The 25,562-nt window shown below is 45.7% G+C and overlaps 1 protein-coding gene across 1 annotated transcript; it reads left to right on the forward strand.

The window, feature by feature from the left end:
• The first annotated feature begins 23,835 nt into the window (after positions 1 to 23,835).
• Positions 23,836 to 24,794, forward strand: LOC121575797 (vesicle-trafficking protein SEC22b-B-like). The gene has a single exon (XM_041889088.2). The coding sequence runs from the start codon at positions 23,940 to 23,942 to the stop codon at positions 24,582 to 24,584; it is 645 nt and encodes a 214-aa protein (XP_041745022.2). The 5' UTR covers positions 23,836 to 23,939; the 3' UTR covers positions 24,585 to 24,794.
• Positions 24,795 to 25,562: the final 768 nt, after the last annotated feature.

The raw sequence follows: 25,562 nt of genomic DNA on the forward strand, positions 1-25,562 counted from the left end.
CTCCGTTTCCTGTAGTCCACGATCAGCTCCTTTGTCTTGCTGACGTTGAGGGAGAGGATGTTGTCCTGGCACCACACTGCCAGGTCTCTCTCCTCCTCCCTAAAGGCTGCCTCATCATCGTTGTTGATCAGTCCTGCCACCATTGTTTTGTCAGCAAACCTGATGATGCTGTTGAAGTCGTGCGTGGCCACGCAGTCATGTGTGAACAGGGAGTACAGGAGGGGACTAATCAAACACCCCTGAGGGGCCCCCTTGTTGATGGTCAGCGTGGCGGATATGTTGTTGCCTACCCTCACCGCCTGGGAGCGGCCCATCAGGAAGTCCAGGATCCAATTGTAGAGGTAGGTGTTCAGTCCCAGAGTCCTGAGCTTGGTGATGAGCTTGGAGGGGACTATGGTGTTGAATGCTGAGCTGTAGTCAATCAACAGCATTCTTACATAGGTATTATTTTTGTCCAGGTGGGTGAGGGCAGTGTGGAGTGCAATAGAGAAAGTGTCATCTGTGGATATTTTGGGGCGGTATGCAAATTGGAGTGGGTCCAGGGTGTCTGGGATGATGGTGTTGATTTGAGCCATGACCAGCCTTTCAAAGCATATCATGGCTATAGATGTCAGTGCTACGGGGCAATGGTCATTTAGGCAGGTTACCTTGGCGTTTTTTGGACACAGGGACTATGGTGGTCTGATTGAAACCAGTTGGTATTACAGACCAGGTCAGGGATAGGTTGAAAATGTCAGTGAAAACACTGTCTGGCCCTGCGGCCTTGCGAATGTTAACCTTTTTAAAGGTCTTACTCACATCAGAACAGCTGGTGACTCATGCATGGTTCAGTGTTGCTTGCCTCGAAGCGAGCATAGAAGGCAATTAGCTCGTCTGGTATGCTCGTGTTGCTGGGCACTTGCGGCTGGGTTTCCCTTTGTAATCCGTGATAGTTTGCAAGCCCTGCCACATCCGTCGAGTGTCAGAGCCGGTGTAGTAGGATCCGATCTTAGTTCTGTATTGACGCTTTGCCTGTTTGATGTCTCGGAGGTCATAGCAGGATTTCTTATAAGCGTCCAGATTAGTGTTACGCTCCTTGAAAGCTTCAGTTCTAGCCTTTAGCTCAGTGCAGATGTTGCCTGTAATCCATGGCTTCTGGTTGGGGTATGTATGTACGGTCACTGTGGGGATGACGTCGTCGATGCACTTATTAATGAAGACGGTGACTGATGTGGTAAACTCCCCAATGTTATCGGAGGAATCCCGGAACATATTCCAGTATGTGCTAGCGAAACAATCCTGTAGATTAGCATCCGCTTCATTGGATCACTTACATATTGAGCGCGTCACTGTTTGAGTTCTTGCTTGAAAGCAGGAAGCAGGAGGATAGAGTTATGGTCTGATTTGCCAAAGGGAGGGCGAGTGAGGGCCTTGTAGGCGTTTCTGTGTGTGGAGCAAAGGTGATTTAGAGATTTGTCGCCTCTAGTTGCACAGGTGATATGCTGGTAAAAATGGGGTAAAACGGATTTCAATTTTCCCTGCATTAAAATCACCGGCCACGAGCCGCCTCTGAATGTGCATTTTCTTGTTTGCGTATGGCCCTATACAGCTTGTTGAGTCCAGTCTTAGCACCAGCATCAGTTTGGAATGGTAAATATACAGCTATGAAAAATAGAGATGGTAAGACTCTCTTGGTAAGTAGTATGGTCTGCAGCTTATCATGAGCTATTCTAACTCAGGCGAGCAAAATCTTGAGACTTCCTTAACATTAGAGATTGCGCACCAGCTGTTGTTAACAAAGAGACACACCCCTCCTCCCTTACCTGAGTCTGCCGTCCGGTCTTAACGATGCATAGAAAAACCAGCGAGATACATATTATCCATGTCTCCGTTCAGCCACGACTCAGAGAAACATGTGATATTACAGTTTTTCAGGTCCCGGTTTGATCTCAAGTGACTGGACGTTCGCCAATAGAACAGAGGGCATTGGCGGTCTATTTGCTCGCCTACATAGTATCGTCAGGATGCCGCCTCACATGCCTCTCTTTTGACGCTGCTTCCTTTTTCGAGTCTCGGGGATTAGGGCCTGGTACGGAATAAGCATAATGTCCAGAGCTTCTGACTTGTTGAAGTAGAAATGTTAATCCAAATCAAGGTTAGTGATTGCTGTTCTGATGTCCAGAAGCTGTTTCCGGTTATAGGAAATGATGCCGGAGACATTATGTGCAAAAAAAAGTTAAGATCAGCGTAAATAGAACCCTGGCCCCTTGGTCAAACTCAAAGGACTGAAACCAAATGAATTAAATACCCTCTATGTCAGGAAGCCCGAGCTAGTGGAATATACTACCCCCATATTATAAATAGGTGGCATCAGGTAATAGGCCTATGTTGTTATCACAACATTCCTTTCAGGCCTACATGTTGGAACAAAACCACTAAATGCATGAACATGTATCTGACAAATGATAACAGGTATGTATAAGGAAGGAAAACATGACAATAAACACTGTTATGAGAATTACAAACTTTTCTCAAAAGTAAACTCACCTGTTTTCACGACGACAATGGATGGGCCTACGCCCATTCCCAAACTATTACCCACTCTCCCCTGTGTCTTACCTGATACAGGTAAGAAACACCTTTGTTGAATATTGGAATTATAGCTAACTCAAATTACTCAAAGGCAGAGAAAATAAAGGTCTTGACAAAAACGTTACTGTAATGAGCTACAATCAGGGGATATGGCTGACTACTGTTGCTAAATCGCGGTATGCTCTCACAAACAGCGTTTGCATAATCAATGCGATGTAATTAACTAGGCATTGGTGGAAACAACGTGGCAAAAACATGTTTTCAGTGTGATGTTTTCAGTGTGGGGCGTAAAGTAGGCCTACACATTTTAATAGCCAAATTCTGACTATCTTTATCAAAATGAGCGAGTGGGTATTTAGGTAGGGAAAATGACATGCAACAGTCACAATCCGCATGTGATCACCACATGACGTCACTGGGGATTTACTTTAGATGTTGTGCTTTATGCCTGAAATAGAGACCAGTTTGTTGTGGTATAGGAGTACTCACAGACTAATATTATCATAGTAGGCCTACATTCATTATTTAAAATCAGAAAAAGTGTTGCTTTTCACAATTACATGTTGTTATACCAGCACAGCAAATGTAAGAGCATAACGTTCACACATATGCTACAGTTAAAAGTGTAGGCCTACTGAAGGGAATGTTGATGAATTTAGGTCACAATTGTGGTATGAGCCTAAAATTCTATTTAGATATTCACAGCTTCCATAGGCTGAGTAGTCTATCCTTTAACCTCAAGTCAGAGCAAAACAGCTGGATAAATAACAGATGACCATGTTTGTGAAAGGGAGTACTGGGTTTGTAAAAACAGGGTGGTCGACACCATGGCACATTTGGCAGCTCTTACACCATGTGCACTCAACTCTGCAGTATCTGTATGTCCCGGAGTGCCGTCTTGTAATCCGATAAAGATGCTGCTTTCCAGGTCAACAATAAGTCTGTGAGCACAGCACTGCAATTTCCATTGTGTTCGTGGTTGCTGCTGTCATATATGATATCATTAAATCTATAAACATTCTAACAGAATTACTAACGTACCAACAAGATACTAACACACTTAAGAAAGTAGTATGAATGATTACTACCCCTGCTGTCTTGACCTCTGAATGCTCGGTTATGAAAAGCCAACCAATTTACTCCTGAGGTGCTGACCTGTTCTGCCCTCTATAACCACACTGTGATTATTATTTGACCCTGCTAGTCATCTATGAGCGTTTGAACATCTTGAAGAAGGATCTGGCCTTAATGGCCATGTACTCTTATAATCTCCACCCGGGACACAGTCAGAAAAGAGTTGACCCCCCCTCAGAGCCTGGTACCTCTCTAGGTTTCTTCCTAGGTTCCTGACTTTCTAGGGAGTTTTTCATAGCCACTGTGCTTCTACATCTGCCTTGCCTGCTCTTTGGGGTTTTAGGCTGGGTTTCTGTATAATCACTTTGTGACAACTGCTGATGTAAAAATGGCTTTATAAATAAACTTGATTGATTGAATTAATATGTAGCCTTCTGCTCATTAATGATTAAATAATAATTGGTATAATAATAAAACAGATATTATATATTATTTACCATAATATTACAATGTTGTTTATACAATGTTACCAGTTCACATTTAAACCAGCCTTATGAATTGTGAGCACTCAATTTAAAACATATGCAAATGTAGGCCCCATTTAAACAGATGGCTTCATGACATGATTTCAACCTGAATGTGGTGTCATATTGCAGCTGCGGGTCATAAGCAGTTGCATGGGTGGAGAGGAATATGTCAAGTTTGGTTATATGCTAGTCAGTGGCCCACCACAAAAACATGTCAGTTAATTGTTTTATGTTGCAATGCAGTTGGAGAAGGCATCAAACAGAATTTGATCCCTCATTTGGGGGATTTCCTGCTGGGATTTCTCACTTCAAAGGCAGGAAGGTGTGGAAGAGCCATATGGTTTATTTGCTGCTCCAGGAGAAATGAATGGCAATGCCATGTTCTAATTTCCCATAACATATCTGTGTCACTCGATTCTTTGTTCATAGAATTTATAGAGCGATTCTGAATTTTTACATTTACATTTTAGTAATTTAGCAGACACTCTTACCAACAGCGACTTACAGTTAGTGCATTCATCTTAAGATAGCTACGTGGGACAACCACATATCACAGTCATAGTAAGTACATTTTCCTCAGTACAGAAGCGATCAGCAAAGTCAGAGCTAGTAAGGGGTAGAAAAGGAAAGGATTTAGCTAATCTGAGCTGAGCATGAATCTAAGGTCCTTCACTCCCTTTGCTGATAGTTAACCAATAGCTACCCGGACTATCTGAATTGACCCTTTTTGTACTAACTATTTTGACTCATCACACACGCTGCTGCTACTGTTTATTATCTATCCTTTTGCCTACTCACTTTATCCTTACCTATATGTACATACACTACATGGCCAAAAGCATGTGGACACCTGCTTGTCGAACATCTCATTCCAAAATCATGGGCATTAATATGGAGTTGGTCCCCCCTTTGCTGCTATAACAGCCTCCACTCTTCTGGGAAGGCTTTCCACTAGATGTTGGAACATTGCTGTGGGGACTTGCTTCAGCATTAGTGAGGTCGGGCACTGATGTTGGGTGATTAGGCCTGGCTCGCAGTCGGCGTTCCAATTCATCCCAAAGGTGTTCGATGGGGTTGAGGCTGAGCCGTTGTTGCTTCTAGATGTTTCCACTTCACAATAACAGCACTTACAGCTCTAGCAGGGCAGAAATTTTATGAACTGACTTGTTGGAAAGGTGGCATCCTATGACGGTGCCACGTTGAAAGTCACTGAGCTCTTCAGTACTGCCAATGTTTGTCTATGGAGATTGCATGGCTCTGTGCTCGCTTTTATACACCTATCAGCAACGGGTGTGGCTGAAATAGCCGAATCCACTAATTTTAAGGGGTGTCCACATACTTTGTATGTGGACACCCATGTACTGTATCTACCTCAATTACCTAGTACACCTGCACATCGACTCGGTACTGGGACCCTGTGTTTATAGTCAAGTTATCATTACTCATTGTGTATTTATTCCTTGTGTTATTATTTTTATATTATTTCTTAATTTGTTCTCTCTGCATTGTTGGGATGGGCCCGTAAGTAAGCATTTCACTGTTAGACTACACCTGTTGTTTACGAAGCATGTGACCAATAAAATGTGATTTGATTTGATTTGATAGTCAGGTGCTGAGATGCTTATTGTTGAGCGTTGTAAAGACACAATAGACAATTTTCCCTGTAATTATCTTGAGAGCCATGCTTTTGAATGTAACACATGGTATTGCCTAGAAAACTCAGTGAAGTAGCCTAACACACATTTCTTCTCAAGCATCATTAATTAATGGCTCTTCAGTCAACCGTAATAGATAGAACATTACTGTGGAAATGTATTCATGCAATTTTAACAGCGACACTTTGAGAGGAAATGCTGCCTCTAGGAATGTTGGCCTCAACCCTCGACACTGACAGGTTAACAATGGCTGCAAGATACAGCCATGGGCATCAACAATGGTGGGGTAGTAAATTCACACTTGGAATGGTATTATACCATGTTACGTCACAGGTGTTGTGATCATTATTTGTCTGTGGAAAAATATGTTATAAGTCAAAGCCCATCATTGTGATGTATTGTTAATGTTGCTGCTCCTTTTCCAATAAAATGCATAATTTCATAATTATATAATCTAAACAAATTATCAACAGAAATAAAAGTGTTTATGTATGTATTAGGCGTGTGTGTAGATAAAGGTACATCTGAATGAAAGTTGACTTTTAATACCCACATTGAACTATGTATGAACTCACAGTTTTTCAATTTTCCTTTATACATTCAGCAATTTCATTACAGTGGCTCCCCTAAAGATGCAGAGGAAAAATCCAGAGAGGATCTGAGGAGAGGTTAGATGGGGATAAAGACATGAGCTGCAGATAAAATACGACAATACAAATTAGACTGCCTTGGAAACATTAACCATTAGACACCTCCAGCAGTGTCTAACAAACTAATTCACTGCAGGCACCCATCAGAGATGGATGGAGGAAAAGCCCAGACAAAAGTCAGGAAATTAGCTTAGCTGTTTGTTTAGAGGTGTGGATGACTAGAATAAATATTGATGCTTGCAAGGACAACACAGATTGTTTTATATTAGTACTTGGAACTTTCTCCCATACTGATATGGTCCTCTGTAGCTCAGCTGGTAGAGCACGGCGCTTGTAACGCCAAGGTAGTGGGTTCGATCCCCGGGACCACCCATACACAAAAATGTATGCACGCATGACTGTAAGTCGCTTTGGATAAAAGCGTCTGCTAAATGGCATATTATATTATTATTATATTATATACAGTCAGTTAATAATGTCCCTAACGATTCCACAAGATGCAATGAGTTTGTTGAATTTCTGATATCCTATACTGCTTGTTTTATCTTTACAACAATCCTGATGCAGTCAATGACAATATACAGTATGCTGTGTTGCATCCACTTCACTCAACACTAAGACCTTTGAAGAGCAAATCAGATCATGTATCATATCTCTAGCCTATAGTTTGTAAGATAGATTGCAGTTCACTTAATGAAGAGATGAGCTGATGCAGTTCAAACAAGTCAGTAGTCATCACACATCCAAAAATGAAACCACAAAAACCAAAGGTGCAAACTTTTATTCATTAGCGCTCAGAGATTCCGAATCCTGTCAACAACAAAAAAACGAAGAAATTTAGAATTCAAGATAACATGAAGTCATCAGATTCACTTCAGTGCTAAAACTGAAACCTGCTGTGGTTTCACACCCAGTCGATTGTGAAAACATTGCTGTCTCCTACTGAGCATTGTTCTCATCCACCTGTACCATTCTAAAGCATGTGCCGGATGATAAATACTTTCTGAGTGCTCCATAACATGCATGGGTCCATGCAAGCCAATGATTCCATTCCCTAGCTGGCGATCTGCCACCCTGCAACCCAATGCCGGAGAGAGGAGTAGTATCAAACTCCACTCAGTTTGTTCTTCAGTCAGAGAAGGCACCCACTGGGCACACCACGTCATTTCAATGTGGATAACGGGGTAATATTTGGTTGAGACGTTGATCAACGAGTTTACAACCTATATTCACTCATTCAAAAAGACAGCCAATTGTTAGTTGTAATGTATAGTTACAGTAAGCTCAAAATGTGGCCGTGGAATGTGGTACTCATTTTCAGGTTGAATGTTACATTAATTAGATAGCTTTAACTTTAAGCTATTTACTGTATTCAGCTTTTAACACCATAGTGCCCTTCAAGCTCGTCACTAAGCTCGGGGCCTTGGGTCTGAACTCCTCCCTGTGCAACTGGATCCTAGATTTCCTGACGGGCCGACCCCAGGTGGGGAGAGTAGGTAACAACACCTCTGCAACGCTGATCCTCAACACTGGGGCACCTCAGGGGTGTGTGCTCAGCCCCCTACTTCACTCCCTGTTCACCCAGGACTGTGTGGCCACACACGACTCCAACTCAATCATCAAATTTGCTGACGACTCGACAGTCGTAGGTCTGATTACTAACAACAACGAGACAGCCTACAGGGAGGAGGCTAGAACCCTGGCGGAGTGGTGCCAGGAAAATAACCTCTCCCTCAACTTCAACAAAACAAAGGAGCTTATCATGGACTACAGGAGACAGAAGAGAGAGCACACCTCCATCCTCATCGACAGTGCAGCAGTGGATAGGGTCAAAAGCTTCCTCGGAGTGCACATCACTGAGGACCTGAAATGGTCTCGTCACACCGATATCATGGGGAATAGCGCCTCTACAACCTCAGGTGGCTGAAGAAATGTGGCATGGCCCCTAAGACCCTCATACACTTCTAACCATTGAGTGCATTCTGTTGGGCTGCATCACTGCCTGGTACGGCAACTGCTCCGCCCTCAACCACATGGCTCTCCAGAGGTTGGTGCGGGCATCCAAACGCATCACCGGGGTAACGCTGCCTGCCCTCCAGGACATCTACAGCAGGTTATAGCCTTACACTACACAGGTGCTGACTACTTATATGCACAATTTTCAGGTCTCTGCAGGGGTCTGTAAGGATTGCTCTTCACGTTGACATTCACAACACCTAATTGTTTATCATAATTTTTTTTAATCAATTTGCTTAATTTAGAGGTATCATTTGAGACTAAATCTCCGATATTTGTGCAGACACGCTTATCATCAAGCTCTCTAACAGTCTGCATAATTAATACAGATTGATCTGGGGCATACAGAATGTAGAGAACACAATATTGCTCAATGTTGAACATAAAGATAGAAAGTACAGTATTAGATTTTTTATTTATTAGGATCCCCATTAGCCGACGCCAAAGACTTTACAATGTACATGCATTTACAAACATTAACAGGTAGTGTGCGTGTGTGCGCATCTATCAGTTACACATACATGTCAGTACATACACACAACAAGTAGATCACTATTGGAGGCATACCATATAGCAGGGATCATCAAAATAGATTCAGCCACGGGCCAATTTTTTATTGAGCGGACGGTCGTGTGGCCAAAACATAATAAAAACACATTTTAGACTGCAAATTGACCGCAAGAAGCCCAAACATACAGTGGGGAGAACAAGTATTTGATACACTGCCGATTTTGCAGGTTTTCCTACTTACAAAGCATGTAGAGGTCTGTAATTTTTATCATAGGTACACTTCAACTGTGAGAGACGGAATCTAAAACAAAAATCCAGAAAATCACATTGTATGATTTTTAAGTAATTAATTTGCATTTTATTGCATGACATAAGTATTTGATTACCTACCAACCAGTAAGAATTCCGGCTCTCACAGACCTGTTCATTTTTCTTTAAGAAGCCCTCCTGTTCTCCAATCATTACCTGTATTAACTGCACCTGTTTGAACTCGTTACCTGTATAAAAGACACCTGTCCACACACTCAATCAAACAGACTCCAACCTCTCCACAATGGCCAAGACCAGAGAGCTGTGTAAGGACATCAGGGATAACATTGTAGACCTGCACAAGGCTGGGATGGGCTACAGGACAATAGGCAAGTAGCTTGGTGAGAAGGCAACAACTGTTGGCGCAATTATTAGAAAATGGAAGAAGTTCAAGATTACGGTCAATCACCCTCGGTCTGGGGCTCCATGCAAGATCTCACCTCGTGGGGCATCAATGATCATGAGGAAGGTGAGGGAACAGCCCAGAACTACACGGCAGGACCTGGTCAATGACCTGAAGAGAGCTGGGACCACAGTCTCAAAGAAAACCATTAGTAACACACTACGCCGTCATGGATTAAAATCCTGCAGCGCATGCAAGGTCCCCCTGCTCAAGCCAGCGCATGTCCAGGCCCGTCTGAAGTTTGCCAATGACCATCTGGATGATCCAGAGGAGGAATGGGAGAAGGTCATGTGGTCTGATGAGACAAAAATAGAGCTTTTTGGTCTAAACTCCACTCGCCGTGTTTGGAGGAAGAAGAAGGATGAGTACAACCCCAAGAACACCATCCCAACCGTGAAGCATGGAGGTGGAAATCTTTGGGGATGCTTTTCTGCAAAGGGGACAGGACAACTGCACCGTATTGAGGGGAGGATGGATGGGGCCATGTATCGCGAGATCTTGGCCAACAACCTCCTTCCCTCAGTAAGAGCATTGAAGATGGGTCGTGGCTGGCTCTTCCAGCATGACAACGACCCGAAACACACAGCCAGGGCAACTAAGGAGTGGCTCCGTAAGAAGCATCTCAAGGTCCTGGAGCCAGAGCCTAGCCAGTCTCCAGACCTGAACCCAATAGAAAATCTTTGGAGGGAGCTGAAAGTCCATATTGCCCAGCGACAGCCCCGAAACCTGAAGGATCTGGAGAAGGTCTGTATGGAGGAGTGGGCCAAAATCCCTGCTGCAGTGTGTGCAAACCTGGTCAAGACCTACAGGAAACATATGATCTCTGTAATTGCAAACAAAGGTTTCTGTACCAAATATTAAGTTCTGCTGTTCTGATGTATCAAATACTTATGTCATGCAATAAAATGCAAATTAATTACTTAAAAATCATACAATGTGATTTTCTGGATTTTTGTTTTAGATTCCTTCTCTCACAGTTGAAGTGTACGTATGATACAAATTACAGACCTCTACATGCTTTGTAAGTAGGAAAACCTGCAAAATCGGCAGTGTATCAAATACTTGTTCTCCCCACTGTATATAATATTGTCATGAGCACTCTCTCTCCCTGGTAGCAACATTGATTGCATTCAATTATCTTCCACTCTGCTCACCTCCCTCTCTCTACTCAGCCTAACTAGCTCCACCTGCCCTGCTCTGCTCTTGTTACCTGGCCAGCTGCACTGCATTTCCCACTCACCATCCTCACCTTGCCTCACTCTGTTCTAATTACTCTGCCAGCTGAACTGCATTTCCCCACTACCTCTCCCAGTATATCAAGCCCTGTTTTTCAGCCAAGCCCTGTCAGATCGTCTTCAAACCCGGACCAGTAACCTGCCTGTCTGCGCTCTGACTCCTGTTTGTGATACCGATCCTTTCTTGACTGCCTCCTTGTTCTACTGCCCCGTCTATCCCAACCTGCCTTCTGGACCTCGACTACTCTCCGATCTTCAGCCCCTCCGGTAACTCGTTTCTGCCTTCTGTCTCTCACCACGATATTTGCCCAGCCCTGATCTGTACTTCTGCCTGCCATTCATATTGCTGTTGTGTGTGTGTGTTCCCCCAGGTCTCCGACCACCAGATGAGCGTGCCCAGACGTTTCACCACCCTCAGCCCGATACGCCGCTCCATCACTGGGGAACACACACACTAAGCACTTGGACTGGACACCCCCGGACATTTGGTGACCCCCGGAGCACAGGTACCCACAGGAGGACCCTGAAAGACCCCTGACACCCCTGGGACTCCTCTTCCCGCCTGTAACCTTGAATAAAGAACTCTGAATTTGAACTTGCGCTCTTGGGTCCTCTTCTGTTCGTGACAGAACGATCTGACCATCATGGACCCAGCGCACTCCCTGACCACGATGGAGGAAGAGCCAGAGAAGACTGCCCTACAGCGACTGGAACGCTCTGAGGGAGACATAAATCGGATGGCTGGCGACATCGCTTCCCTTCTCCAGCTATTCAACCAGCAGCAACAACAGTTCCAACTGCAGCAACAACAGCTAGCCCAAGCCCTGCAACTACTCTCAAGCCCGGCTACTCCACCTGCACCCCCCCTGGTCCTTTTGTTCCTGTACCACCGATACTCCTTCATCCCTCCGCTGGAGGTCCCAATGCTGCAGGCCCGGCAGTGCTGCCACCAGATCCCCACGCTCCTGAACCAAGGATTGGGAACCCGGAACGTTTTGATGGCAACCAGAAGCAAGTAAGACCATTCTTGAGCAGCTGCCGAATCCAGTTTGCACTACAGCCCAGGACTTTCTCAACAGAGGGAGCCAAGGTGGGGTATGTCATCACACATCTCACCGGTCGAGCTCGGTTGTGGGGAACGGCGGAATTCGACCGGCAAACCCCAGCCTGTGCCTCCTTCAGTGCCTTTGAGGAGGAGATGTTAAAGGTCTTTGACCTAGGCTCGCCAACAGCCGAAGCGTCACAAGCTCTGCTCACCATCCGTCAGGGCAATCGGACAGTGGCAGACTTCTCCATTGACTTTCGTACCCTGGCCAGTCAAAGCTCGTTTAACCCAGAGGCACTGGTGCAAGCCTTCCTCCATAGCCTGGCGGACTATATCAAGGACGAGCTTGTTTCCCATGACCCGCCCTCAACGCTTGATGCCGCCATTGACCTTGCCGTTCGCATTGACCGCCGTATACAGACCCGGAGGAGGGAGAAGGGCCATCTCAGTCAACCTGCCATCCGTACTCGGGTCGATACCGCTTCTGTCCAGCCCCTGCCTGTCAAGTCCCATAGCCAACTCAATCAGCCTGAGCCCATGGAGATTGGCCGTGCCTCTCTGACTCCCGAGGAGCGTCGGCGCCGTCTAAGCTCCAACCTTTGCCTCTACTGTGGTGGCGAGAATCACCGTGTCGCTACTTGTCCGGCAAAAGCCGCAGCTCACCAGGTGTAGGGGAGATCCGGGTGAGCTCAACAAGCCTTCAGTCTCCCTCCATCCGAAAGACCCTGCTTCATCTCCGCCTTCAGCTTTCTGACAAGACTCATACATTGGCCGCCCTTGTGGATTCCGGAGCCGAAGCAAACATCATGGACCCTGAGCTTGCACAGCAACTGGGCGTGAACCATCATCAACTGACACAACCCATTCCTGCACGAGCCCTGGATGGGCATCATCTTGGCACTGTCACTCATATCTCCGCCCCCTGTGACAATCCTGCTGTCAGGAAACCACCAGGAGTCCATCCAGTTTCACCTCCTACACTCACCTGGCCAACCACTCATTCTTGGATACCCGTGGCTCCGTCAGCACAACCCCCACATCGACTGGGAGACAGGAACAGTCCGTGAGTGGGGAAGGAGTTGTCACCAGACCTGTTTAAGGGGGGCCACCCTGCCCGTTCACCGGGAAGGATCTAGCGCTACCTCCGACATATCCAATGTTCCGGCCTGTTACCACAGCCTGAAAGAGGTGTTCAACAAATCCAAGGCGACATCTCTACCCCCACACAGACCCTATGACTGCGCGATTGATCTCCTGCCTGGCACAGCACCTCCCAAGGGTCGTCTGTATTCACTGTCAGCCCCGGAAAGAAAGGCCATGGAGGACTACATTAATGACTCTCTTGCCTCCGGGATAATTAGACCGTCGTCTTCCCCGCAGGAGCGGGATTCTTCTTTGTCGGCAAGAAGGACGGTTCTCTTCGTCCATGCATAGATTACCGGGGTCTGAACGACATCACGGTTAAGAATCGCTACCCACTGCCCTTACTTTCGTCTGCCTTCGAACTGCTGCAGGGAGCCACTGTATTCACTAAGCTGGACCTTCGCAATGCCTACCATCTGGTGCGGATGAGGGAGGGAGACGAATGGAAGACAGCGTTCAACACACCAACCGGCCACTATGAATATCTCGTCATGCCCTTCGGCCTCACCAATGCCCCAGCAGTTTTTCAAGCCCTAGTGAATGATATCCTCAGGGACATGCTAAATACGTTCGTATTTGTGTACCTTGACGATATTTTAATATTCTCAAAGACTCTGTCAGAACACACGCACCACGTCCGGTTGGTCCTGCGCCGCCTGCTGGAGAACTCTCTTTTCGTGAAGGCAGAGAAGTGCGAGTTCCATGCCAAGACCGTTTCATTCCTGGGGTATGTGGTGACCGAGGGCAGCATTCAGATGGATCTCACGAAGGTGTCGGCTGTCACTTCCTGGCCAGTTCCTGAGTCTCGGAAGAAGTTGCAACAGTTCCTGGGCTTTGCCAACTTTTATAGGAGATTCATCAGAAACTATAGCACAGTGGCTGCACCCCTCACGGCGCTAACCAGCACTAAACAACCGTACCAATGGACATCAGCTGCTGATAAGGCCTTCAATATCCTCAAGACATGTTTCACTTCTGCTCCCATCCTCCAGATGCCAGATGCAGCAAGGCAGTTTGTGGTGGAGGTAGATGCTTCGGACGTGGGAGTGGGTGCAGTGCTTTCTCAAAGAGCAGCTGAGGATGGCAAGATGCACCCCTGTGCCTTCTACTCCCGTCGGCTAACCCCTGCCGAATGCAACTACGACATTGGGAACCGCGAGCTGTTGGCTGTCAAGCTCGCCCTTGAAGAATGGCGGCACTGGTTAGAGGGGTCAAAGGAACCATTCGTAGTGTGGACAGACCACAAGAACCTGGAGTATATCCAAACAGCCAGGAGGCTGAACTCCCGTCAACAGCGGTGGTCTCTGTTCTTTACGCGCTTCAATTTCACGCTCTCCTACCGCCCGGGATCTCGCAACATCAAACCTGATGCTCTTTCCCGGATGTTTCAGAAGGACGAGACCACCGCCATGACAGCTCCCATTCTTCCCAGCCACTTGGTCGTAGCGGCCCTCACCTGGGAGATCGAGAAGCAGGTCATGGAGGCTCTTCGGGACCAGCCAGGTCCAAGCACCAGCGCCCCCAACCGTCTGTTTGTTCCAGCAAATCTCAGGTCACCTGTGATTCAGTGGGGGCACGAATCCCGTCTGGCCTGTCATCCCGGCATCACTCGCACCCTTCATCTGGTCCGCCAGCGGTTCTGGTGGCGGGGGATGAGACGGGATGTCCGAGAATTCATCCGAGCTTGTCCCACTTGTAACCGTAACAAGACTCCCAACCAGCCTCCTGCTGGGTTGCTGCAACCCCTACTCATACCCAAGAGGCCCTGGTCCCACGTTTCACTGGACTTTGTTACGGGCCTTCCGCCCTCTGACGGACACACAGTCATCCTTACCATTGTTGACCGCTTTAGTAAGATGACCCACTTCGTGCCCCTTCCCAAACTACCCTCTGCTAAAGAGACCTCCCAGGTGGTCCTGGAACATGTGTTTCGTATCCATGGCCTACCCCAGGATATAGTGTCAGACCGGGGCCCGCAATTCTCAGCAACCTTTTGGAAGGAGTTCTGTCATCTCCTTGGGGCCACCGCCAGCCTATCGTCTGGATTCCACCCGCAGTCAAACGGCCAGACTGAACGCATGAACCAGGAGCTGGAGAAGGCACTGAGGTGTGTGGCTTCCCAAAATCCCCGGGCCTGGGCTCAACACCTGCTCTGGGTGGAATATGCCCATAATTCACTCACCAGTTCCTCCACCGGGCTCTCCCCCTTTCAGTGTGTCTACGGGTATCAACCTCCACTGTTTGCCAGCCAGGAGGCGGATGCCACCTGTCCGTCTGCTCTTGCGTATGCCCGCCGCTGCCGCCGCACTTGGGCCCAGGCTCGCACTGTGCTCCTGAAGTCTGGAACCAGCTACGCCGTCGGTGCCAACCGACGGAGGACCCCAGCACCTACTTACCGGGTTGGTCAGAAGGTCTGGCTGTCTGCCCGGGATCTGCCGCTGCGGGTTGTATCACGAAAGCTGGCCCCTCGCTTCATTGGTCCTTTTCCTGTGCAGAAAGTCATCAGTCCAACGGCGGTCCGACTTCAGTTGCCCGCTTCCATGCGGGTCCACCCCACCTTCCACGTCTCCAAGGTCAAGCCGGTCCATGAAAGTCCCCTGGTCCCTGCAGCTCCGGCGCCACCTCCTCCGCGCCTCGTAGATGGCGGTCCTGTCTTCACCGTCCGGCGGCTGCTCCGCTCTAGGCGAAGGGGTAGGGGTCTCCAGTACCTCGTTGATTGGGAGGGATATGGTCCAGAGGAGAGGACCTGGATCCCGGCCAGGAGGATAGTGGACCGGACCCTTATCACTGACTTCCACCGACTACATCCTGATCAGCCTGCAATCCGTAGGGGCCGTCCAAGAGGGGTTCCTAGCCGTCCGGCCCGCCCTGCTCCTGTCTCAGTGCCTGTCCTGTCTCCCGACCGTGACCCTCCAGCTCCTTCTGAGGATGAGGAGATTCACTCGGACCGCTCGGAGGAGTTCTGACCCGCCGCCTGCTCCCCTCCACCCTCCCGGTTGATGTTGTTCTTGGGACTTCTGGGGCCGTCCCTTGGAGGGGGGGTCCTGTCATGAGCACTCTCTCTCCCTGGTAGCAACATTGATTGCATTCAATTATCTTCCACTCTGCTCACCTCCCTCTCTCTACTCAGCCTAACTAGCTCCACCTGCCCTGCTCTGCTCTTGTTACCTGGCCAGCTGCACTGCATTTCCCACTCACCATCCTCACCTTGCCTCACTCTGTTCTAATTACTCTGCCAGCTGAACTGCATTTCCCCACTACCTCTCCCAGTATATCAAGCCCTGTTTTTCAGCCAAGCCCTGTCAGATCGTCTTCAAACCCGGACCAGTAACCTGCCTGTCTGCGCTCTGACTCCTGTTTGTGATACCGATCCTTTCTTGACTGCCTCCTTGTTCTACTGCCCCGTCTATCCCAACCTGCCTTCTGGACCTCGACTACTCTCCGATCTTCAGCCCCTCCGGTAACTCGTTTCTGCCTTCTGTCTCTCACCACGATATTTGCCCAGCCCTGATCTGTACTTCTGCCTGCCATTCATATTGCTGTTGTGTGTGTGTGTTCCCCCAGGTCTCCGACCACCAGATGAGCGTGCCCAGACGTTTCACCACCCTCAGCCCGATACGCCGCTCCATCACTGGGGAACACACACACTAAGCACTTGGACTGGACACCCCCGGACATTTGGTGACCCCCGGAGCACAGGTACCCACAGGAGGACCCTGAAAGACCCCTGACACCCCTGGGACTCCTCTTCCCGCCTGTAACCTTGAATAAAGAACTCTGAATTTGAACTTGCGCTCTTGGGTCCTCTTCTGTTCGTGACAAATATTTGACTAAAACATAATAATTTCAAACCTTGATTACATTTGGGGACATTGCCCTGCGTAGGGTGCCGTCTTTCAGATGGGACGTTAAAACGGGTGTCCTGACTCTTTGTGGTCATTCAAAATCCCATGGCATATGTTGTAAGAGTAGGGGTCTTCACCCCCGTGTCATGGCTAAATTCCCAACCTGGCAACATTCCATCATGGCCACCTAATCATCCCCCTCATTCCTAATTGGCATATATCACTGCTCACCTCTCCACCTGATAGCTGATGTGTGGTGAGCATTCAGGCACAAAATGGTCACTGTGCGTCACTGAGGTGGGTGCTACACATTGATGGTGGATGAGGTGAGTTTCCCCCTACTATGTAAAGTGAATTGAGTACCTCAGTTAGTAGAAAAGTGCTATATAAATCCAATCAATTATTATTTATTATTTGTATACGATCACATCTCTCTATTATACGTGGGAATACTTTGGAACAGATTTCCTAAATTAAAATCACTTGGAACTGATTTCCTGGTGTTTTTACAGTATTTTATGTACAACAATGAAAATTCAAATAATTCAAAACATTACATCATTTTCTATTTTTTATTTTTGAAAACTTGGGGCGCCAAATAAAACCACCCGTGGGCCGCCAGTTGGGAAACCCTGCTATATAGTCTACATATGGGCAAATGTTTTGACTCAGCTTTGAATATTTTTATGTTGCTCATACAATACTAAAGAACAATTCGTAAAGTTCCAAAGCACTCACTTTCAACACATCATAAACATGTGTCAGGAATGTGTCAGTAGTTGTGTAATCTCAACGTAAACGGTGCAGTAAATCGGTAGGAATATATTGTGTAGGCCTATACATTGCACAGAAAGATAAATACAAACATTTGTCCGATGCTTGTGGATTCCACCCTGTCGGAACAATATGGTTGACTGAGCATTCACCTTTCATGACTTCTCATTCAGAGTCCTTTGGAGGCCCACTGGTATTAATTAAAAAGAGAAAGTACCTCCCAACACAACCCTGACCTGCCACAGACTTCCCCTCCAATTAGCTGCACTACGAGAGGCAGTCTCAGAGGTTTGAGGCAATACCATTTCTTTAATGTGAGTCTGTGACGGATAACAGTGCTGAGCTACTGCATTTACTAGAGCTCTCTTGTGAGGTGGTGTAGATCAACTTTCTTTCATCTTAACTGATTCCAACCCTACAGTATTCTTTAATTTGAAGTGAAATTAGACCTATTATGATATTGTTTTATACAGGTCGAAGGACACCTCTGCTAGTGACCTGATCCTCTGGCAACCACAGCATGGTACCAGCAGAAGGGGCAGGCCAGAGATCACATGGACCAGCTCAGGATAGACACTGGACTGGAAGACGAGCAGATTGAGTCTGCAATGGAGGACAGGCAGCTCTGGAGGATCCACTTTTCATCCCTGTCGACCCCAGACGACCAGATGATGATAAGATGATGGGAGGGTGAGTGACATGTTCAAATTATGTAAAATAATGATCCCTCATTCCTCTCCACGTTTGCCTACTCATAAACATGAATATTGTCTACAAAGGCAATATCACCAAATGAAAACATATACAATTGCGACAGCAACTGTGCAGCTCTGTGAGGAGTTTGTGGCTTTTCTTATATTTACAAGGTGTTTTAGTTTAGCCAAAATAGTTCTAATTTCAAGAGGGGGGTCTTACAACTCATTTTGAATCCTCAGTTCATTTGCAATTTCTTTTCAGATTCAGTCAAACATAATATATCACAGTTTATACCTCCTATTCCTATTCCTATTGCATTGAGAGCCTGGACCATAACGCATCTGGGTGTGTTAGATTTGCCTTCTCACCACCAGGAAGTCCATAGCCAAGTGTAATGAGGGGAGAGTGCAGGCATGTTGTTCTTAATCCTCTTTATGGGTCCATTTAAATGGTTTCGCTTCCAAGGGAAAATTAGAGAGAGGACCAGATCTGATCCCTTCTCTCCTATTTCTATAAGGAATTACAGCAGGGTCTGCTCTGACCTCTGTGACCTGTGCTTGTGTACATGGTATGTATGTTTTGTATGGATTGAAACATGCCACGAGTCGATGGGTCTATTTGACACCATGGCACCGGCTTATCTAGAAACATATTTACATATATAGACATTTCAAATCATCTTTTGAAGCATATTCTTTGAAATACTCTGAACAGTCAAACTGAACAAGTCCTACCTCAGTGGATCTCAGAGTTATTCAGGGTGCAAGCTGAGTTGTGCTCATCAATAGAGCCATTCTGTCACATGCTAGCTATTTTGTGGATGTAGAGTTATCTTCCCACATGTATAACACTCCCACATGCTGACAATTTTAATTGCTGATTATGTTTGGCTCATTTTAGATGTCCTCCGCTCAGCAGGTTGGCCCTTTTCAGAATATCACTGCATCATTTTAGCAGAACAAAGCTTTTTCAGCATGTTGGTTTCATACACAGGCTCAAAGCAAGGGCTGAAACAGAGGTTCACGTATAGTACAAATACTTTCCTTCAGAAGCTTTGGAAATCGAAAAAAACTATAGATGTTCATGCACAATTTGACAGACTTTTAAATGAGTTGGTGGATGAATAGAGTTTCATTGGCAGTAAGTGAACATGGGCCTCCTGCGTGGCAAGTGAAAAATTATATCACCAGCCATTCTGACATGGCCTGTGGGAATTTATTTTCAGATTTTCTTTTCAGAAACTCTTCAGAAGAAAGTCAATTAATATGATGTTGACTTTCATCCTGGAAGTGGTAGACCGAACCACACAAATCGACTTCCCTTCCCAGTTTTTAACCTGCGCCTCCAAGTAATGTAAGGTAGACAATGAAAAGCAACTTCTTTCCACCCATGACAAATGTTACTTACTTTGCCTTTGGAGGCTTAACCAAAATTCTACACTGAACTAGGAATGACTCAAATGTGTTGCCATTTGAAGAGGTCACAGGCTCTCTGGCGGTGGTACTTTCAAAAGAGAAAATGGTAAATATGTTTGTAAAATATTAATGCAAGCCAAAATCAATATTTTCAGGTATGCCTATATCTCTGCTGTGTGACATTCTCCCCACTGTAGTTTTTCAGCCACAGAGAGAGATGTGATGACACCGTCTCTGTGTGCCTCTCTGGCTCTCTGAAGCCACAGTGTGCCATTTACACTGAGGCTGATTCCACTCTGTGCGAATGAGAAGATACTGCGTTGAGTCGACTCTCATATCTGGACACCGATAGGTTCAACACACCCCCGCCTCCCGGGACACCACACACATCATCCCTGATAGCACACCACTGGCTTCTCTCCTTACTCACCATCTCTCGCTGGGGTGCTTTAAATATTTAATTTGTAAACGTTTTACGGAAGATCACACGAGCACTCACAAAGAACCCTCAGCTGAGTATGCAATGCTCTGATAAATATTTCAGCATTCCATTTCACCAGCCCCCTGTTGAATCACCATGAGCCTCAAGCTGACCCTTGCAAGAATTAAACCTGTTTTTCTTGAAATATTTATTATTAAAATCAAATAAAATCAAAGATTTTTGGTCGCGTACACAGATTTCCAGATGGTATTGCAGGTGCAGCGAAATGCTTGTGTTTCTAGCTCCAACAGTACAGTAATACCTAGCAACAAAAAATCTAATAAAAACAATACACATATAATGTATATATATACATATACAGTACCAGTCAAAAGTTGGACACACCTACTCATTCAAGGGTTTTTCTTTACTTTTTCTATTTTCTACATTGTAGAATAATAGTGAAGACATCAAAACTATGAAATAACACATATGGAATCATTTAGTAACCAAAAAAGTGTTAAACAAATCAAAATATATTTTATATTTGAGATTCTTCAAATAGCCACCCTTTGCCTTGATCTTGGCATTCTCTCAACCAGCTTCACGTGGAATGCTTTTCCAACAGTCTTGAAGGAGTTCCCACATATGCTGAGCACTTGTTGGCTGCTTTTACTTCACTCTGCCATCCGACTCATCCCAAACCATCTCAATTAGGTTGAGGTCGGGGGATTGTGGAGGCCAGGTCATCTGATGCTGCACTCCATCACTCTCCTTCTTTGTAAAATAGCCCTTACACAGCCTGGAGGTGTGTTGGGTTATTGTCCTGTTGAAAAACAAATGATAGTTCCACTAAGCCCCAACCAGATGGGATTGCGTATCACTGCAGAATGCTGTGGTAGCCATGCTGGTTAAGTGTGCCTTGAATTCTAAGCACCCCCACAACATAACACCTCCTCCTTCATGCTTTACCATGGGAACTACACATGCGGACTCCAGACCAACGGTCAAATTTCCACTGTTCTAATGTCCATTGCTCGTGTTTCTTGGCCCAAGCAGGTCTCTTCTTATTATTGGTGTCCTTTAGTAGTTGTTTCTTTGCAGCAATTTGACCATGAAGGCCTGATTCACACAGTCCCCTCTGAACAGTTGATGTTGAGATGTGTCTGTTACTTGAACTCTGTGAAGCATTTATTTTGTCTGCTATTTCTGAGGCTGATATCTCTAATGAACTTATCCTCTGCAGCAGAGGTAACTCTGGGTCTTCCATTCCTGTGGCGGTCCTCATGAGAGCCAGTTTCATCATAGCTCTTGATGGTTTATGCGACTGCACTTGAAGAAACTTTCAAAGTTCTTGATATGTTCCGTATTGACTGACATTCATGTCTTAAAGTAATGATGGACTGTCATTTCGCTTTGCTTATTTTAGCTGTTCTTGCCATAATATGGACTTGGACTTTTACCAAATAGGGCTATCTGTATCTGTATACCCCACCTACCTTGTCACAACACAACTGATTGGCTCAAACACATTAAAAAGGAAAGAAATTCCACAAATTAACTTTTAAGAAGGTACACCTGTTAATTGATGTGCATTCTAGGTGACTACCTCATGAAGCTGGTTGAGAGAATATCAAGAGTGTGCAAAGCTGTCATCAAGGCAAAGGGTGGCTATTTGGAGAATCTCAAACATAAAATATATTTTGATTTGTTTAACGCTTTTTTGGTTAATAAATGAGTATGACGCTACAAGCTTGGCACACCTGTATTTGGGGAGTTTCTCAGATTCTTCTCTGCAGATCCTCTCAAGCTCTGTCAGGTTGGATGGGGTGCATTGCTGCACAGCTATTTTCAGGTCTCTCCAGAGATGTTTGATCGGGTTCAAGTCCGGGCTCTGGCTGGGCCACTCAAGGACATTCAGAGACTTGTCCCAAAGCCACTCCTGCGTTGTCTTGGCTGTGTGCTTAGGGTCGTTGTCCTGTTGGAAGGTGAACCTTCGCCCCAGTCTGAGGTCCAGAGCGCTCTGGAGCAGATTTTCATCAAGGAACTCTCTGTTCTTTGCTCCGTTCATCTTTGCCTCGATCCTGACAAGTCTCACAGTCCCTGTCGCTGAAAAACATCCCCACAGCATGATGGTGCCACCACCATGCTTCACCGTAGGGATGGTGCCAGGTTTCCTCCAGACGTGACGTTTGCATTCAGGCCAAAGAGTTCAATCTTGATTTCATCAGACCAGAGAATCTTGTTTCTCATGGTCTGTGAGTCATTTAGGTGCCTTTTGGCAAACTAATAGCGAACTGTCATGGCCACTCTACCATAAAGGCCTAATAAGGTAGAGTGCTGCAGAGATGGTTGTCCTTCTAGAAGGTTCTCCCATCTCCACAGAGGAACTCTGGAGCTCTGTCAGAGTGACCATCGGGTTCTTGGTCACCTCCCTGACCAAGGCCCTTCTTCCCCGATTGCTCAGTTTTGCCGGAAGGCCAGCTCTAGAAAGAGTCTTGTTGGTTCCAAACTTATTCCATTTAAGAATGATGGAGGCCACTGTGTTCTTGGGGACATTTAATGCTGCAGAAATGTTCTGGTACCCTTCCCCAGATCTGTGCATCGACACAATCCTGTCTTGGAGCTCTATGGACAATTCCTTCGACCTCATGGCCTGGTTTTTGCTCTGACATGCACTGTCCCCTGTGGGACCTCATATAGATATGTGTGTGCCTGTCCATATCATGTCCAATCAATTTAATTTACCACAGGTGGGCTCCAATCAAGTTGTAAAAACATCTCAAGGATGATCAATGGAAACATGATGCATTTCGAGTCTCATAGCAAAGGGTCTGAATACTTATGTAAATAAGGTATTTCTGTTTTTTGTTTTTAATAAATTTGCAAATATTTCTAAAAACCTGTTTTTACTTCGCCATTATGGGGTATTGTGTGTAGATTGGTGAGGGAATTGTTTTATTTAATCAGTTTTAGAATAAGGCTGTAACGTAACACAAAGTCAAGGGGTCTGAATATTTTCAGAAGACAGTGTGTATATAAAGTGGGTAAAACAGTATGTAAATAAAATTACAGTGACCAGTGTTCAATGACTTTACTACAGTATATACAGTGAGGGAAAAAAGTATTTGATCCCCTGCTGATATTGTACGTTTGCCCACTGACAAAGAAATGTCTGTGGGCAAAGCGTGTCCGGAGGGTTGTCACTAGTTACCACAGCCACAAAGTTATAACTATGGCTAAACCCCGCCTATTTCTACAATTTATCTTCTTAAAATCTGATTTTAACCCTGGCCACACTGCTGACCTTATGCCTAACCCTTAACTTGAATTAAGACCAAAAAGCTCATTTTTGTTTACATGTGGTAACTAGTGACAACCCGTCCGAAATGTTGTGTTGTCAATCGGTTAATACTATCCGGGATTCTTGGGACATCCATACCCTCAACCTAAACCTAATCTTAAACCCTACCCTAACCCTAACATTACCTAACCATTTTAAATGTAATCTTCAATGGGGGTAGGGACGTCCCAGGGATCCCGGATAACACAGACCTTTGTCAATCTGGCTGCTGCCTGTCATAATTTACAGTAGCTTTCACACTGTGGCTATCACTGCCAGGTTGAGAATAACACATTTCAATCCCGAAATGGTGCTGCTGACAATGATCGCTCGGTTGGCGGATGGACTGCCGCTGGCCGCATCAATGCAAGAGGACGAACAGTTGAGTCGAGACCTGCAACAGTACCAGAGCCAGGCTAAACAGCTGTTTAGGAAACTCAATGACCAGAGTCCCACACGTTGCACATTAGAGGCTGGCTCCATGTCCTTCCACTACGTCATAGAAAAAGGAGTAGTCTACCTAGTGCTGTCTGAAGCAAGCTTTCCCAAAAAACTTGCCTTTGCTTACCTGGAAGACCTGCAGGCAGAGTTCCATGAACAGCACGGGAAGAAAGTCCCCACTGTGTCTCGACCGTACTCCTTCATTGAGTTTGACACCTACATTCAGAAGACCAAGAAGTCGTACATAGACAGCCGAGCCCGTAGGAACCTGGGCAGCATCAACACAGAGCTGCAGGATGTCCAGAGGATCATGGTGGCCAACATTGAGGAAGTGTTGCAACGAGGGGAGGCCTTGTCTGCTCTGGACTCCAAGGCCAGTAATCTGTCCAGCCTGTCAAAGAAGTACAGAAGTGATGCCAAGTACCTGAACACTCGCTCCACCTACGCTAAGCTGGCCGCCGGAGGGGTCTTCCTTATGCTCATTGTCTACGTCCGCTTCTGGTGGCTCTGAGAGAGGAGAGGAGAGGAGACAGGAGGGGTTGGAGAAGAAGAGCTGATAGAAGTTTAGCTGTGGTCTCACATTCCATCCAATATGGGATCCCTCCTTTTAACACAAGACTGTTGAAGTAGACACACACCGACACCGCATGTTATTTTTCCAACTGTCTGTCCATAGATCTATCATGTAATTACAAATGTTATGTTTTATTAACAATTACACAGTCATTCTGTAGTGGTTATGCCTTGGAGTTGAAAGAGTGTGAGTGCTTGTATTGCGTGTGACAGAGGAAATTGTATTTTCCTGTGTGTGAGTGTGTGTTACCAAAACCTGTATGATAACAACTCTTCTCTTATCGATTTAATCGTGTATACTGTATAGCAGTACAGAAAAAATCTACATAATTCTATTTACCCAGAGGACATCATAAGGGCTTTGGCATTTAATAACACTACTATTATTATGTTGGTATAGTGGTTTGGTGGAGATTTCTTAAATGTTAACCTGCTATACTGTGGTGATCAATCACATTACCTGTGGTATTGGCTGCAGAAATAATATTTCTCATTCACCTTCATCTCCACACTGAGTGAGTGGACCAGTTTTACACCAGACACATTCATTGGATGACGTCTAAAGGGTTCATTTCTTTTATTTTGTAAAAGGTTTACACAAGTGAAGGCTAGATGTGAAAAATATTTTTATCTAGATGAGAATGATAGCTGGCTTATGCTAATTGTGTCAGGGTTAATGAATTTCAACTTAACTGTTTCATCTACTATGAATAAAGTGATTTGCACAAAAAAAAATGTCAAAAATGTTATAAATTGATTTGCATTTTAATGAGGGAAATAAGTATTTGATCCCCTCTCAATCAGAAAGATTTCTGGCTCCCAGGTGTCTTTTATACAGGTAACGAGCTGGGATTAGGAGCACACTCTTAAAGGGAGTGCTCCTAATCTGAGCTTGTTACCTGTATAAAAGACACCT

This window comes from Coregonus clupeaformis, chromosome 10 (genome assembly GCF_020615455.1).
Source record: "Coregonus clupeaformis isolate EN_2021a chromosome 10, ASM2061545v1, whole genome shotgun sequence".
Lineage (NCBI taxonomy): Eukaryota > Metazoa > Chordata > Actinopteri > Salmoniformes > Salmonidae > Coregonus > Coregonus clupeaformis.